This window comes from Leptonychotes weddellii, chromosome 2 (assembly GCF_054177405.1).
Source record: "Leptonychotes weddellii isolate Sample4059 chromosome 2, ASM5417740v2, whole genome shotgun sequence".
In the NCBI taxonomy this organism is placed as follows: domain Eukaryota; kingdom Metazoa; phylum Chordata; class Mammalia; order Carnivora; family Phocidae; genus Leptonychotes; species Leptonychotes weddellii.
This window is the reverse complement of record NC_138370.1, coordinates 160,860,000-160,875,693: the sequence shown is the minus strand read 5'-3', so window position 1 is coordinate 160,875,693 and position 15,694 is coordinate 160,860,000. Positions and strand designations below refer to the sequence as shown.

At 39.1% G+C, this 15,694-nt stretch overlaps 1 protein-coding gene across 1 annotated transcript in view; it reads right to left on the bottom strand.

Moving 5' to 3' along the window:
- Positions 1 to 13,676, bottom strand: part of DHX15 (DEAH-box helicase 15) — a 57,841-nt gene extending 44,165 nt beyond the window's left edge. The window contains exons 1-3 of the mRNA XM_006737707.3: positions 13,416 to 13,676; positions 6,830 to 7,265; positions 2,263 to 2,456 (exon numbers count right to left, since the gene is read on the bottom strand). Coding sequence (XP_006737770.1) covers positions 2,263 to 2,456; positions 6,830 to 7,265; positions 13,416 to 13,486 — 701 coding nt within the window. The 5' untranslated portion in view covers positions 13,487 to 13,676. The remainder of the gene's footprint in view (positions 1 to 2,262; positions 2,457 to 6,829; positions 7,266 to 13,415) is intronic.
- Positions 13,677 to 15,694: the final 2,018 nt, after the last annotated feature.

The window sequence follows — 15,694 nt, the reverse complement described above, 5'->3', positions numbered from 1 at the left end:
GTGTATGAGAATAGCTAAAGGAGGAGACTGATAGCTGTCATAAGTATTCACTCTTCCTACCCAATTAACTATGTAACTGATCCTCAAGATAAGGTTCTAGCTGTTTTTAACATCTGGGGTTCTCAAGAAATGAGCTGACAGATGACTTTAATATAAAATACATCTAGGGATTCATAACAACACTCCATTTGGTGAAGCATTCCTACTGTCAAAACTATCATTCGTTCCATACTATTAAATAGGATTTAATATCACTGAAATACAACATTAGGTTAGCTTCTAGCTCTTCAGATTCTAGAAGATATCCCAGTAAGTTTGCCCTGTCCAGAATTAAGTATGCTTTTTTTTAAAGTTTAAAGTTTAGTTATAGCCTCTGGAAACCATTTCATAAGAAAACATCACAATGCCAAAAATACGTTCATTCTGATCTATCGAAACTATTTATACGTTACTCGTCATTCCCTATTAACGGAGCCAAAATCTTTCACAAGCATACATCTTTTGAAAGCCTACCACTTTCTAACACACACACACACACACTCTGACCCAGTATTACATGTAACTTTCCTCTCACAATTTCCAAATTCCGTTTTCCCTGCTCAACTGTGGCTTGCCAAGAAACATTTAATACTTAGTGAATCAAATGGCAAAATAATTATTTCTCCTAAAGATGAGTAAAATCTGCCCTTTACTGTCCCTCAAGTCTTTGACATTATCTGCATTTTAAATTAGTATGAAATCTTAAGTTATGATTTTATGTAATTCTGTCATCAATTATATCGTAGTTACAAGTGAATAATGATTATCACTAACTAAAAAGATGTACTCGGGACACCTGGGTGGCTCAGATGGTTAAGCGTCTGCCTTCGGCTCAGGTCATGATCCCAGGGTCCTGGGATCGAGTCCCGCATCGGGCTCCCTGCTCTGCGGGGAGCCTGCTTCTCCCTCTGTCTCTGTCTCTCTCTCTGTCTCTCATGAATAAATAAATAAAATCTTTAAAAAAATAAAAAAATAAAAAATAAAAAATAAAAAAAAAAGATGTACTCAATGAAGCTTAAGATATAAACCAAAAACATGCCTTAAAGTCAGACAAGCTGATTTAAATAATTGTCCAGCTGCTATTAATAATACTGAATTCTTTAACCTGAAGTTCTAATAATACTTATCAAAAAAACTAGAAAAAATTGACATGAAACTTGAACCATGACTGGATGTTTTGATTAAGGAAATTTTTAAAGTTATGAATACCATAGCTATATAAGAAACTGTATCTTTGACCTACATACACTGAAATATTTAGAGATGAAAGTATATAATGTCTAAGATTTGCTTCAAATTATATGGGACAGGGAAAGGTTGGATATGGATGAAACAAGACTGGCCATGGTTGAAGATGCATGATAAACACGTGGGAGTTCATTATACTATTGTACTTCTGCATACATTTGAAAATTTCTGTAATATATTATTTCCCCCATAAGACTGTATGTATTTCTGCCATCAATGACTCATTTCACTGCCCATGTAACATTTTGTTCCAAAATTGTCTTTTAAAAACCTCAGGGAGATGACATCGTGAGAAAGAAATCATTTTTTAAAAATGATTTAAATGTCACATATATATACAGAATAAACAGAAGCAATAAAAAGGGAAGATTTTTCAAAAGAATTACCGTCAGGCAACATGTCTCACAACTTACGCAGAATATAAGTGTAAGATGAAAAAAATTAGGACGGTTAAAGAAAGTATTAGAAAGAAGCTCAATGTGGTAGTCAATCATGCACCACAGCCATAAATGAAAAGGTAAAGGACTTTGAGGAGACTCCCAAGAGTATATTACACACCAAAAGATTCCTCCTTTTAGCTCATAACATATGTACAGTAATAGCTATATAATTAACATTAAAAGCCCTATCCCCCAAATAATTTCTATCCCATCCCACACATCATTCTTTCTAAAAATAACTTTTACTAAGATGTATCACTTTTCTATCACATTTAAATGCTAGAACATTTCACCTAAGACACAGCACCAAATAACTAAAATCTGACCTTTGAAGCTCATTGTCTACTGAACAGCTATATGTATTACTAGCAAGAAAGAGAATCCATCTTAAAAAGTCACTTATAAGTCTAAGAAGGTCTTCTCTGGACTATCTTAAATTTGGATGATTTGAGACTCCCCCAGCAAAGCCCTCTATCTAGTGGCAGAAAACTAGAAGTAGAGAAATAAAGTATGCATTTTTAAAGAGAGTACTTACTTAAGAATGGTTTTTGCACTACTGCAGTCTTCAAATCGAATGGAGTAACCAACTTCCTGGCCCAACATTACATCCATTTCATCAGCAACTCTCTGAGCCACACTCATTGCAGCCACTCTCCTGGGTTGGGTACAGGCAACTCCTCTCTTGGGTCCTGGTAATGATCGCATGTACTCCACACACCACTGTGGAATCTATCAAATAATTTCACATTTAAATTAATTCTAGTCTGCCTGCATATCAGGTATATTTAACATGTAGTATTTTATTGCATTCCAATTAATTTAAAACAAAAATCAATTAGGCACACCACAAAGTATTAAGACTCAAACTTAGAGCATATCATGAACTCTCCAAGCCAGGAGGGGTCATACACTGATATGACTCCTGAGCAGGCTAGGCCCACTGAGGCTGTGCTGGATACGCTCTACAGCGTCAACTGTTCCATCCTTAAACATTTCTCTATACCCTGGAAAAAACCCAACTTATGAAAAATTCTACTTTATAATATATGTGAGTTTCCACAAATTTTCTCAGAAATTATTAAATTCTTATACAATTTGAATTACAAAATGCAGGTGAAAATAGATCACAACCCCTTGTGGTTACAGAGATATGACTTTTTAAGTCAATTCAAATTTGGTTTGTAAGCTAGCAGAATCTGACCCCTATTCTTCTGCCTTCGGGAGAGGTAAGGTATGCACAACAGAACACCTTAGGTGCCATCTTAAAAGTCAATTTCAGTAATTGTCAATCTCAAATTCAACAGCCCCTAAAGATGCAAGAAAACACACCAACAAGCACAAGTTGGTTGGCTGCCATGACGACAGCGCATTTCCTCCTTGTTCCATTATCAACAGAAGCTAATAGAACCTCTAATTTCATGGCTCTTCACTCACTTACCTGGGTAAGAACCATGGGAAAAATCTAAGTAATCACTACATTACATGGGAATCCACTGCATTAAAGTCATGATGGGTCTCCATCAAAGCGTCCAAAAGTCTGTCAAACTCAAATGCTAAAGAAAATGTGGGTGGCAGGGGTTTCAGTACCAAATTTGTACAAAGGCACTTTTAAGAACACTGGATACCATTACTACATTTTAGTTAGGTTACTTCTGCAATTTGGGGATAACTGTCTTCACTTACAAATACCTAAAAGGGGAGGGGTGACTATGTGGCTTCTCTAAGAATGTAACAATGTGTATCTTTAAAGGACTTAAAATGAACAGAAATAAATACTACCCTAAAAGAGAAGGGTCTCTCTAGGTCTGTAAATCCACAAACCAAAGTTTAAGTGGTTTTCCAGCAAAGTTTTACATATTTATCTTCATTTCAACAAGTCTCTTACAAAGGCAAAATGTACTTTATAAGACCAAACAAAATGAAATTCAAAGAAACATTTACCATTCAGTTAAAACTATTTAAAACTATTTTGGAATTCTCAAGGCAAGAATATTCAAAGTTTTTTAAGTTCACTCCAGTGAAATGGACAACTTACTCCCACTTTAAAAGCAAGATAAACATTTTTGGCTAATTCAGCAGTTTTTGAACTTTTGATCTCAGGACTTCTTAAACTCTTAAAATAACCAAGGATGCCACAAATAACTAATAGACTTACTATATGAGGAAATTAAAACCGAAAAACTTTTAGAATATTTATTAATTCCTAACAATAAAAACCCATTCTATGCTAACAGGAACATTTTCTATGAAAAAATAATTACATCTTCCAAACAAAAAAAAGAAAAAGAAAAAATTAGCAGTAAGAGTACATTGTTTTGCATTTTTGCATATCTCTAATGTCTAGCTTAATAGAAGACTGTTGGATTCTCTTATCGGCTTCAATTTTGAATGTGTTGCACTATTTTTGTTTTGTTGGAAGTATACAAAGAAAATCCCAGGACCTTTCTCTGAAAGAGTTTCAGGAACCTTCAAGGGTTCCCGGACAACATTTGGAAAACGGCGCAGTCAATGCATCTATTCACATTTCTAAGAACAGCATTAAGAAGGGAAGCAGGAACTGAAATATGCAGTGTACTAACCTATTCAAGCCAGGGATCATTCCTTCCTTTCAGCTTCTTCTCTTCCTCCATTTGAGGCTACCTCCCTAAAAACTGATCCTCAGCCCTCTAGTCTGACTGGTCTTACTTATTCTCCTGACTTCTACTATTACCTATAACACAATGACAATCCTAACTATGTTTCCCATCCTAACCTAGTGGTCATTTCTTCCACTTGAGGAATGAATATTTTACTGATACCCCAAATTCAACAAGTTCAAAACCAAAACCATTTCACACCTTCCTCCAATACTTATTAATCCCTCCCATGTCCCATCAGTAATATTAACATCCTAACTCCAATCTACTGTTTATTCTCCATTCTACTACCTTATATGCAGTCAAATTTTTGTTATGATTTCCTACGAAGTCTGTCATCAACATTCTCACTACACAGAGGACATTTTTGTAAAAATCCCTATCAAAAAGCTCTGACGGCTCCCCGATCTACCGCCTGATACACTGAGGCACAGCCTGCTGTTCCAGTCTCACCTGCCCCATCTCCATCTTCATACACCCTATATGCTGGCCGGAGCATACAAAGCTTTCTCTTCTCTGAACTTGGGCCTCCGTCCACCCTGAACTGGCTTTAGTTTCTTATGAATATACCAAGTTGCAATGCAAAATGACTTTTACTGTGAGTCTCAGTCAGAAGAGTCAATACCTGAGATTTTGTTTGGAGGGTCTCATTTTCTGACAGGCACAAAAAGATAACCAAAAATGGCTTACTCTTTAATGGTTTTGAGTCAAAAATTTTAATAGGAGCATGCCAAAAAAACATTTGGGTAAGAAATTCACTATTTAAGCTGTTCAGCTTCCCTCTGAACTCCCCAATTGCCCTGCAATCCTAAGTACACAAAAACAAACAACAAGAAACACCACAAATATTCATCCAAATAATCACAAACCTCTCATTTTGAATTTGACTTGACCTTCTAAATTAAGTGCTACTAAAGAAACTCGTCTCTGGAACAAGGTTAACCACATGGGTAAGATCAAAGAATAGCAGAATGAAGTAACTATAACTTTGGCTATAAAACAAAGAGACAAGGCTTTAAATACTGAACCCACCTAAATCTACTATGTAACCACAGGCAACCCACTAAACCTCTAAGATTCTTATGAATCTAAGGCTCATTTTGCTCATTGTAAAATGGTGATTAACAACTTCTTTGTAGTGTTCCTGAAACAAATACATACAAAGGACACAGCACCTAGCTTTATCCAATTGCTAATTAAATACTACACAAAGCAGATAAACCAGTTGAAATAATTCTTTAAAATACTAAATCTTTAAAATAAGTTTAAAATTATATCTTTTCATACATTATTTAAATTTCCACACGGTGATAAAAATAAACCTATCAGTTTCAGTTCCTAACATCAACACTAAGTTTTTTTCACTTACAAAGAACAACCATATTCACTAATGCTCAGTCTTTAAAAGCTTTCTATTCCGGCTGCCATTGTAGCCTTCAAAATATCTCCATGATATACCCAAATTGATAGGTTTGTGGCATACGTAACTTACAAAAAAAATGGTAACTTGTATATGCAGTATGCTCAATTATAAACATGTATCACAGGAACATAAACATGGAAAACAAGCCAGGAAGAAACACAATATAATAATAATGACCTCTACATGGTAAGAGGAGTTATTAAATTCATTTCAACACTTCCTGGATTTTCCAAATTTTCTACAATGGCCAGGGACTACTACTTTTGTAATCTCTTAGAAATTCTTAACTAGTGGTCAGGCTCAAACATACGAAAATATGGTTAACACCTCACTGGTAACAGGAAATGCAAATTAAAAATTACACCAAAATACCATTTTTCACGTATCAGATTCATAAAAATTCAAATTCCGTAGTATACTCTATTGGATCTACTTGCTCATGAAAAACAACCATTAGAAGCAGCCTAGAGGTCTGTAAGATGGGCCCAGTAAACAATGGTTCATCCATTTTTGAAAAATATCCTAGATTTATTACTAACAAGACACTAGTGCTTACTGCGATGTGTCTCCGGGGCTGTTTAACTAGATGGATGTGGAGGTCACGGGCAAAGACACTTCATTTAGCTCTTCCATTTTTAAAAAAAAGGATAATAGTCACATGGTTCAAAACAAACAAACAAACAAGAATAACAAAAACAAAACTGCCCCAATGGTTCAAATCTCTACACTCAAGCAATGGAAAACAAAATCTGTACCTCCAAATTTGTACCACCTCAGAGTCAAAGTGGCCAGAAAGCATCATTCTGCCATACTTAAAGTTAACAAAACAGCACTGCTACTTTCCCCTAGACTCAGGAAAATAGGCACTCCCTACAAGATGCCCACTCTGTGTGTCACTAAAAAGTGCTAAGCGTCTAAGCAGCTATTCTTCGGGATGTTTCTACCAGGAAGACAAGGTGAAGGACTACTAGGATCAAATAGGCAACATTTAGTAAACATGAACATTAATACAGTAGGTACCAAGGTAAACAATAGTAACTCACCTGTGTTGTTTTACCAGACCCAGTCTCACCAACCAGTACAAAGGACTGATGTCTAACCAGAATGTCTGTAAACCTATCCTTGTATTCCCAAACAGGGAGCTGAAGCCGTTTCTTTAGAATATCATAGTATCGAGGAGTATGGGGTAGGTTGGTAAATGGATTAATGCACTGTGGAAGTGATGTGTGTCCTGCATGGCCGGTGTGTGTTGAATGAGCAGAATGTGTCGAATGTGTTGAATGTGCAGAGTGGGTTGAGTGAGCTGAATGGGAAGCTTTTAAAGGTGGTAATCCAGCACTGATAAGCATAGCATTAGTCGAAGCTCGCAATTCCTTCTCCTTTTCTTTCTCCCTCTCCCGCTCTCTATCTCCTCTATCACGTTCTCGGTCTCGATCTTTAGACCGATCTTCACGATCCCGGTCACGATCTCGATCCTTCCTAAAAATAAAAATTTAGAATTCAGATTCTGAATTTTACGCAAAATGTTCTTGGCAGTGTTATAGTCACAAAGAATGAAACGTCCAACAGCCAAATGAATAAACCAATGAAAAACTCAATAATGAAAAAGACCTTATAATCAAGAATTCTCCATGCCTCACCCATAAATATCTTTCCCTCTTTGATGAGACCTCAAATTCTGTTAAGGGGCAGTCTCTTTCCACACCTTTAACCACCAGCTGAGAGAACACAAGTCTGAGAACTCAGACTAGATTGAGTAAAGTAAAATCCCTTCCTACTTAGACAGGAGAAGTTAAAGACTGAGGGCAAGGTGGGGAAAAGGTAGGAGTAAATAAAGCAAAAAGGATGCCATCACAATTTTCCCCAGACTCTCTTTTTAGTTACATGAAAAGGTATGTTCAAAATTCAAAACTGCTTCTGGACACAAAGACAATTCTATTTCACCAACGATAATATAAACACGAATTAAAAGACTGTAGGTGAGTTTGCTTTCAAGTTACACTCTACAGCACTTTCCCAATTTTGTTGGGAAAACATGTATTTGTCCTATTGAAAAACTAAAATTAAAAACATCTTCATTCTTTTGTTTTCATCTGCACAATATCCTTAAGAGCAACTGCAAAACTGTGTAAACCTATGTATACTTTGGACATCCATCAAGTGAAACATAACCATTAAAAACAAGCTCCACTGAACAACAGTAAGTTGTTTTAGAATGTTAAAATAATGCAGATGGCCACTATATTAAATCTAGGTCAACTTTAAGTACTCAATTTTAGTATCTACTTCCAGTTACCAGACATGATTCCCAAAACAATAATAATTTTTAAATAATCTCTGCTTATTTATTCTACTAATTCAGTTTACTTCAGACCAAATCCTATAGCAAACTTGCCACAAGGTATCTGGACCCAGACTTGAAATAGTGAGGCAACATAAAGCTGTAAGACAAGCCACTAAACATGTCGTTATTCCTTATCTATAAGACACAAAAGACATACAAATTTCCCATGTACCAATTATCAGTAGCGAGTAGGAAAGACCATTCATTCTCTATAATAGCACATCAGCAGGACAACAGAAAACCCTTGGTAGAATAGAGCTAAAATTCTAGAGCCAGCAGGAGTTAGGATGGTTCCAATTACAGAAATGGTAAGCAGACCAATTGCATTTTATTTTGTCCTTCCTAAAATATAATTGTATTCCATAGGAATTTAAAGAAAAGCTTTATCATGTGTGTAAACACATACACACACCTTTCATATATATACTTTCATATAACAACATACATACTTTTCGTATAAATATAAAATACATATATGAAAAGTGATCCTTTCTCCAATCCCACTGTTCACCTTCTACAGAATCACAGGACACACAAGCTAGGATTGAAGCCTTTCATCCTATCTCGCACGAGAAAGTCAAAGGGAAAAAAAACCCAAAGGATAACCTAATAAACATAAAAAATCAAGTCTCAGAACTCACAGCTTCCTGGCCTATCTTTGAAATATGCCATCAACCATCTTTTCTTTGCTTTTCTCATTCTACCTCTGGTCTAAGGTGCTCATTAATTATTTATATTGCCCCAAAAATGAACGAGAAAGTTTCTAACAGGGTATACGGAAATGTGCCCAGCAAAGTGAGAAGCACTGTAGCCATGAATGGTTCAAAGACCATGCATCTTAAAGGTCACAGAACATAAAAGAACCCTTAAAGAACATCTGGTCTAAATGCAAAGGATTCATATTTCTAGTACTCTAGGAGTGGGGTGGGACAGAAGACCATTCTATGATCACCAAGAGACAACAGGACAAAAATAGAAGTTTAATGAACTTCTATACTCCTAGCACCAGGCACTTAACATATGAACCTAACCTTTCCAGAGTTATAAAATATGGGGGATGGAGAGTGATCGACAAAGTAAATCATAACACCTTGCTTTGTTACAGTAATATCTATACAAAGATGTTTTTCAAGGGCCTACTTCACCAGAAACTTCATTACCAAAAACAACTACAGCATAGGGAGCATAAAATACATTCTAAGGACACAAAAATTTAACTGCCGACCAAAAAAATGGGGGCAAAAAGAGTAAAAAAAGGAGCACTGAGATCACAGCTGGGTGTAAGCCTCAATTTACTATCTGCAAAGAGACAAGTATTAATAAAATAGTCTGAGATTAAAATAAGGCAACAGGAAGGATGCAGAAAGCAAATCCAATCATCTTGAAATGTTGCCCAAGATTCAAACTATCTACTTTCAATAGGGGAGGGAGGATAAAAAACAGCTGAGGGATCTCTCAAACTCATTACTTCATAAATAATGTGTAGACTACCATGTATATGTTTTCTTTTCTTTTTTTTTTTAGTTTATTTAAGAGAGAGACAGACAGAGGGACAAGCAGACTCTGGCTGAGCGCAGACCCCGACTCGGGACTGGATCCCACAACCCTGACATCATCACCTGAGCCAAAAATCAAGACTCAGGGGCTTAACCCACTGAACCACCCGGGCAACCCCGCCTGTTTTCTGTTTTTAAACAGGCACTTTCATTAGACAGGAGTTTTACTGTTAAAAACACTGAGTAAAAAGCAGTGCTTTATTGATCACACAGCCACAATCCTGGTAGGTAGACACAATTATGACACAGTTGTTAAGCACATGTTTCTTAACTGTATCAGCTCAATCCTGGCTCAGCACTTAAGCTAACTATATGACCACAGTTATTTCTTTCCTCGTCTATAAAATGTGGCTCTTCATAGATCTTGTGCAGTATTTCAAGAATTAAATGAGTTAATACATGTAATGTGCTTAAAGTTGTGCCTGGAACAGTGTAAATGCCTGATAAATATTGCTTATCACTGAAGGGTTTTTTTGTTTGTTTGTTTAATTTGTAATACCATGTTAAAATTCTACATGGAGTAACAGGTACTACAGTACTGCTAATGAAGATGTAAAAACTGGTTATCAAAATCAGAATATTTTAAATACGCATTGCTTTTTATCTGGCAATCTCACTTCAGGAACTTCAAAGGATATAAGTATGCAAATATGTATACATGAGGATGTTGTCCATCCCTTTCACTTGTAAAACAATAAAGACTAGGAAACTACCTAAACACCAAAGAACAGGAAAGTGGGTAGATAAGTTATGATACCCCTTTTGAGTGGAATATTATACAGCCAATGAAAAGGATAATGCATATCTATTCTAGTTTATGATACATTTCCTAGTAAATGAAAATCAAAACACAAAACAACCCATATTGAAACATCTCACTGATACTAAACATTAGTTTATATTTGTGAATAAACATGCAAAGACTAAAAACAATGTTCATCAAGCGGTTAAAGATGAGAATGAAGATCTCAGGGAAATTTTTTGCTTTTCTTTATTTTTTTCTGTATGGACATTTCTTGTCTTCCCTGGGGCAAGTTACTTAACCTCACCTATATCATAGGACTGCAGTGAAAATGTGGTTATACATATCTAGCACCCAGAATAGTTTTGGGAGCACAGTATGTATTCTACATATGCTGTATTTGTTTCACTTTTCCACACTTGAGGAGAAAAGCTCTTATCAGGAAGTAATCTCCAAAACAAACATCAAAATGGAAAGTGTCTTTATGTTCGCAAAGTTTTTTCCATACTTCAGTTGGCTTGTTAATAATTTTATAAACCAAATTTTGTGGTATGATGAAAAAAGTAATAAGGTCAGTATGTAACAGAAACCTTCAACTTCTCTACCTGACCTCCAAATAAAAATACAGCAAGAATAAGTAACGCCATATACTGTTTGGGAACCTGAATCTAAATGAAATCTCCCACCAAATTACCTTCCTTCTCAGTAATGGAGTTCATTGGACTGGCAAGCTTCTCTCCCTTAGATAAAACCACTTGTTAATAACTATCAGAGCTTAAAAACAAACAAACAAAAAAACCCCAACTGCAATCAACAAAGGTGACTTTCGAAATTATGGAACAGAGGAGGGGAAAAAAACCCAAACACTATTAACAATTGTAACCCACTGCAAAAGAATTAGTTGTATGAGAAGTGATACAGAAATGTGTATACAAACCTCTCCAGAATTATCTCAGAACTTGGGCTCTATTCCAAAGATGAACTCTCCTTTACCAACAGGTAGGTATCATATAATACCAAGAGAATCATAAGGTCACCATCATAGACCTAAAAAAATCCACATTTTTACTAAGGCTATCTGTTTTGCAAGAGAAAGGGAGCAACCCCATATATATGTCTGTCATGGGGCCACTAATCCCAAAGCATTTAATGGTGCACATACATACAAATATGAATAAATGAATTCATTGCATCCTAGTGTCTTTTGTTCAATTTGACTCTTGCGAGACATCAGTTGCATCTTAGGCAGATGACATGCCAATTTATTCTTACCTCACAGGAACCAAGAACCAAGTGTTCCCTACTTTACCAACCCATTACAAATGTCATTAAAATAGGCTGCATTGACTTAACTACAGCCATATTCTGTGTTGTAATGGAAAAAAGCAAGAGACTAAGAGTGAGAATGAAAGATCAAGGTTCTAGATCCAGCTGTAAACTGTGTAAGGTTGCACAAGCCACCTTAACAACTCTGCATCTCCATTTGTTATCCCTTGAGTGGAGCTGATGATAGATAACTCTTCAGCTCTAAGGAGTCTTTAACTGAAAGTGCTAAAGTTTTGCTGGGGGCGGGGTGGAGAATATCCTAAAGAGAAAGAAAACTAATGTCTAACATTGTAAACTAAAAATTCTACAAGATTAAAATGTTACATATTCTGCTTTCCACATTCAATACACCCTACCCGGGCTCATACTCCACAGACACTAAACAAATACCTGGAAACCAAGGGAAATGAAGGACTTTGGGCAAACAAAAATCCACAGAACTTACATAGATAACTCGACACAGTGATTCCTTCCATTCCTTATACACACAAAATAAAATTATGAAAAGTATTTGGATATGCATACTTCTGTTTTCTAGCCTGAATTACCCAAATAAATCTCTGAACTTCAGGAATGAAAACACACAATAGACAAGAAGTGATTTTGATGAAATTGCTAAATCAACTGTTAAATTCCTCTGTAGCTTTCAGGAAATGCTAAGGGAAAGCAATCTGAAACACCACGAGTCTAACTATTTCAACTCCCAAACAACCTCCCCACGGGCGACATTTTGCCAAAAATACTAAAAACATTTTTGAAAAGTGTCTGCGTGTTTCCAAAGCTACTTATGAAAGGGGGGGGATATAAAACAAGAACTTTTGGGGGGGAAAAATGCCTTCTAATTCCCATCCCAGGACTGCCCAATAACCACTATTTTAGCCAAAGCAGGAAATAAAGGAGATGGCGGGAGCGTAGGCAGAGAGCGGAAGTTTGCCTAGTATCTACTTTGAAGTGTTTGAATGGACTGAGGCACAAGCTCTCCCGCCAAACTACAAATGCAGCGGCTCCAAACTACCAGCCCTCCAGCCCATCAGGTATACTCCACGTTTTCCTTTCTCCCAGCAGGCCCTCTACTTTACTCTCCCTTCCCCCGAGAACTCGTCTGCACGCCTCACTCAACTCCCGCCACCCCCATCCCAACCTACACAGGAATCCACGCGCTTTCCTCACTTTCTGCTCTCCGCCTTTCTCCTTGCGGGGCACCCAGCCGTCCCCCAAGGCCCTCTCCGCGGTCGCTCTGCCTGAAGACTACCTGGTGCCCTTGGAGGCGAATACTCCCGCCGCGCCCTCCCCCACCTTCTCCCCCCGGCTCCAGACCTCACCGGGGAACCCAGGCCACGAGGTCCGCGGCTCTCTCCCGCCTGCTCCCCTCGAAGTGACTCCGGCTTGGCTCGGCTCGGAGGCGCCCTCGTGGCCACGCAGGCCTCTCCACCCTCCCGATTGGGCCGGGCGGCGGCCGCGCCACACATCTCCCCGCGCCCTTGCCCAGCCAAACACCGGGAGTGGCGCCGCTTTCCCCGACCCGCCACTGGTGAGCGGAGCCCACAGGGAAACAAAGGGTCGGGCTCCAGGGCCGACGTGGCTAGGCCGATCCTGGCCGGCTCTCCTCCAGGACCCCAACAAAGCCCGAGCCGCTGCCTCGCGCCCCCGGCCTGGCTTACCCATCGGTCCCCGCACGCTTCTTGCCGGAGGGGTAATCCTCCCCCAAGTCCAACCGGTGCCGCTTGGACATCTTCGGACTCTGCGAGCGGGCGGTTATGAAGGAAGAAGAAAAAAAAGAAGCCGGCGGCTGTATCGGTACAGTCGAGGGCAGCTACTTAACTCTGGAGGACCCCCACCCCTCCCGCTACAACAGCCTACACCGTGCGGCCGGAACCAGGAGCTAAAATGGCGGCGGCGACGAGGGCTGGGCCTGCGAGCGCGCTTCCGCAGCGTGCTGTGCGTGCCGTGCGTGCATGCGTGCGTGGAGCGCGCGCACGCACTGGAGGCGGGAACTCCAGCCCCGCCCGCCCGCCACCTCGTTGGCCCGCCCTCCTTCCGTCTCACCGCCCTCGTCCCTCCTACATGCTCTCTGTGCTTTGCGTGCGGGTGCTCGGAGGGGTAATCCCCTATGGCCTGCCTGCCCCTTTGACTAAAAAAAAAGAAGAAAGAAAGAAAAGAAAATTGAGAGAGAAGAAAGTCTATCCATCTTTATTATCCTGGCTTTAGGGGAATCTGACACCATGAGAGGTTGAGAAACTACTTAAGATCATACAGCTAGCTGATAAGGGGCGGAGTCAGAATTGGAATCCAGTATTTTGTAACTCCCAATCTTGAACTTGCAGCCACTGACCGGACCCTTTCAATTATGTTAAGGAAACTGAGGTGAGAAAATATCAAGACTTGCCATGATCCATTTTGCCCTTTTTCTAACCCAGCAGAGGCAACATGCTCTGTAGATGTTTTTTACTGGAACAGAAAAAATTGACAGTAAGGGCATAATTTGCTTTTTTTTTTTTCCCTCTATGAGCCTGTTATGTGATTCCACAGTATTAACCCTACTTCAGTCCTCAATCTTACAGTAACGCTGCAAGGTAGGTGTTATTCTATAAATGTGGACACTAAGGCTGAGGAAGATAAGTCACATAGTCGTAATAGCTGTCCCTAAAGCCATAGCAAATTGTTGGGGTGAAATGACTCTTACGACTTTTGTGGATCTCTGCCGCCAGGGCATATCAGTTTCCCAGCTTGAAGGCTACTATTAAGTACTTTAAAATTTTGGAGAAATAGTGAGGGAAAAGGTTAGAATTGTACCTGCAGAAGTGCCTCGCTCATGCCTGGGTGGCTCAATGGGTTAATTGTCTGCCTTCGGTTCAGGTCTTTATCTCAGGGTCCTGGGATCGAGCCCCACGTCAGGCTCCCTGCTCAGTGAGGAGTCAGCTTCTCCCTCTCCCTCTCCCCCTCCCCCTGCTCATGCTCTCTCTCTCTTGCTCTCTCTCTCTCAAATAAAATAAATAAAATCTTAAAAAAAAAAAAAGTGCCTCACCCTAAGAGGCACCAGCCTATCATAAATGTATGTGCAAGGAGACTTGGTAAAGGAGGGACTGAAATCAAGATGATGATGCTTCTGCCTTGGGCCTAGGATATATCTAAAAACTATACTGTAATCATGTTGTAATCTGAATGAAGAAAAGCCATACTTACCAAAAGACAGTGGTCTTTCTGGAATCTATAATAAGGAGAACAAAGGGCCGAAATCTGCCAGGATGTTCACAGTGCTGGGGAGGGGCAGAGTTCTGTGCCTAGATGATCCACTGTAGAATAGAGAAGAGCCACCCACCAGATCCCTATAGCTTCCTGGAAATGCCAGAGAATATTTCCTTTACACCATCTCTTTTTCCACTAGACAACCCTCTGATCTATTATTTGCTTATGGCATGAATTTATTCACCTAGAGGGAATATCTTATGCAGCTAACCAGCTCCAGGTGTCCAGCCAGAGATGTCTTCCAACCTAAATTAATAAATAATCATGATAATAGCAAACACATATAAAGAACTTACTGGGTACCAGACACTGTTTCTTATACATTTTAACCTACCTGACCCTTACAACAGCTTTCAGCTAGGTGCTATGAGTTAGACTCCTTCACAGGTGAGGAAACTGATGTACAAACAGGGCAAGTACTGTGGTCAAGATGACCCTTCTGGGATTCCCAGATAGTATTTGTGCTTAAGTGCCATGCTCTGCTGCTGCAGCTGATAAATAGTATTCTTATTCCACCTTGTTCTCCTAGGGTTTCGTTATTGAGGATAAGTTCTACCAGTCTGGCAAACTCAATGTGGACTGATAAACTGAAGTTTGTCCACTGTGCAAGGGGAGGACTCATTTACAGAGCTCTCCATGGACAAGTTAGGATTTGGAAGGTTTGCACCCAGCCTGATTACAGAGCCACACTATT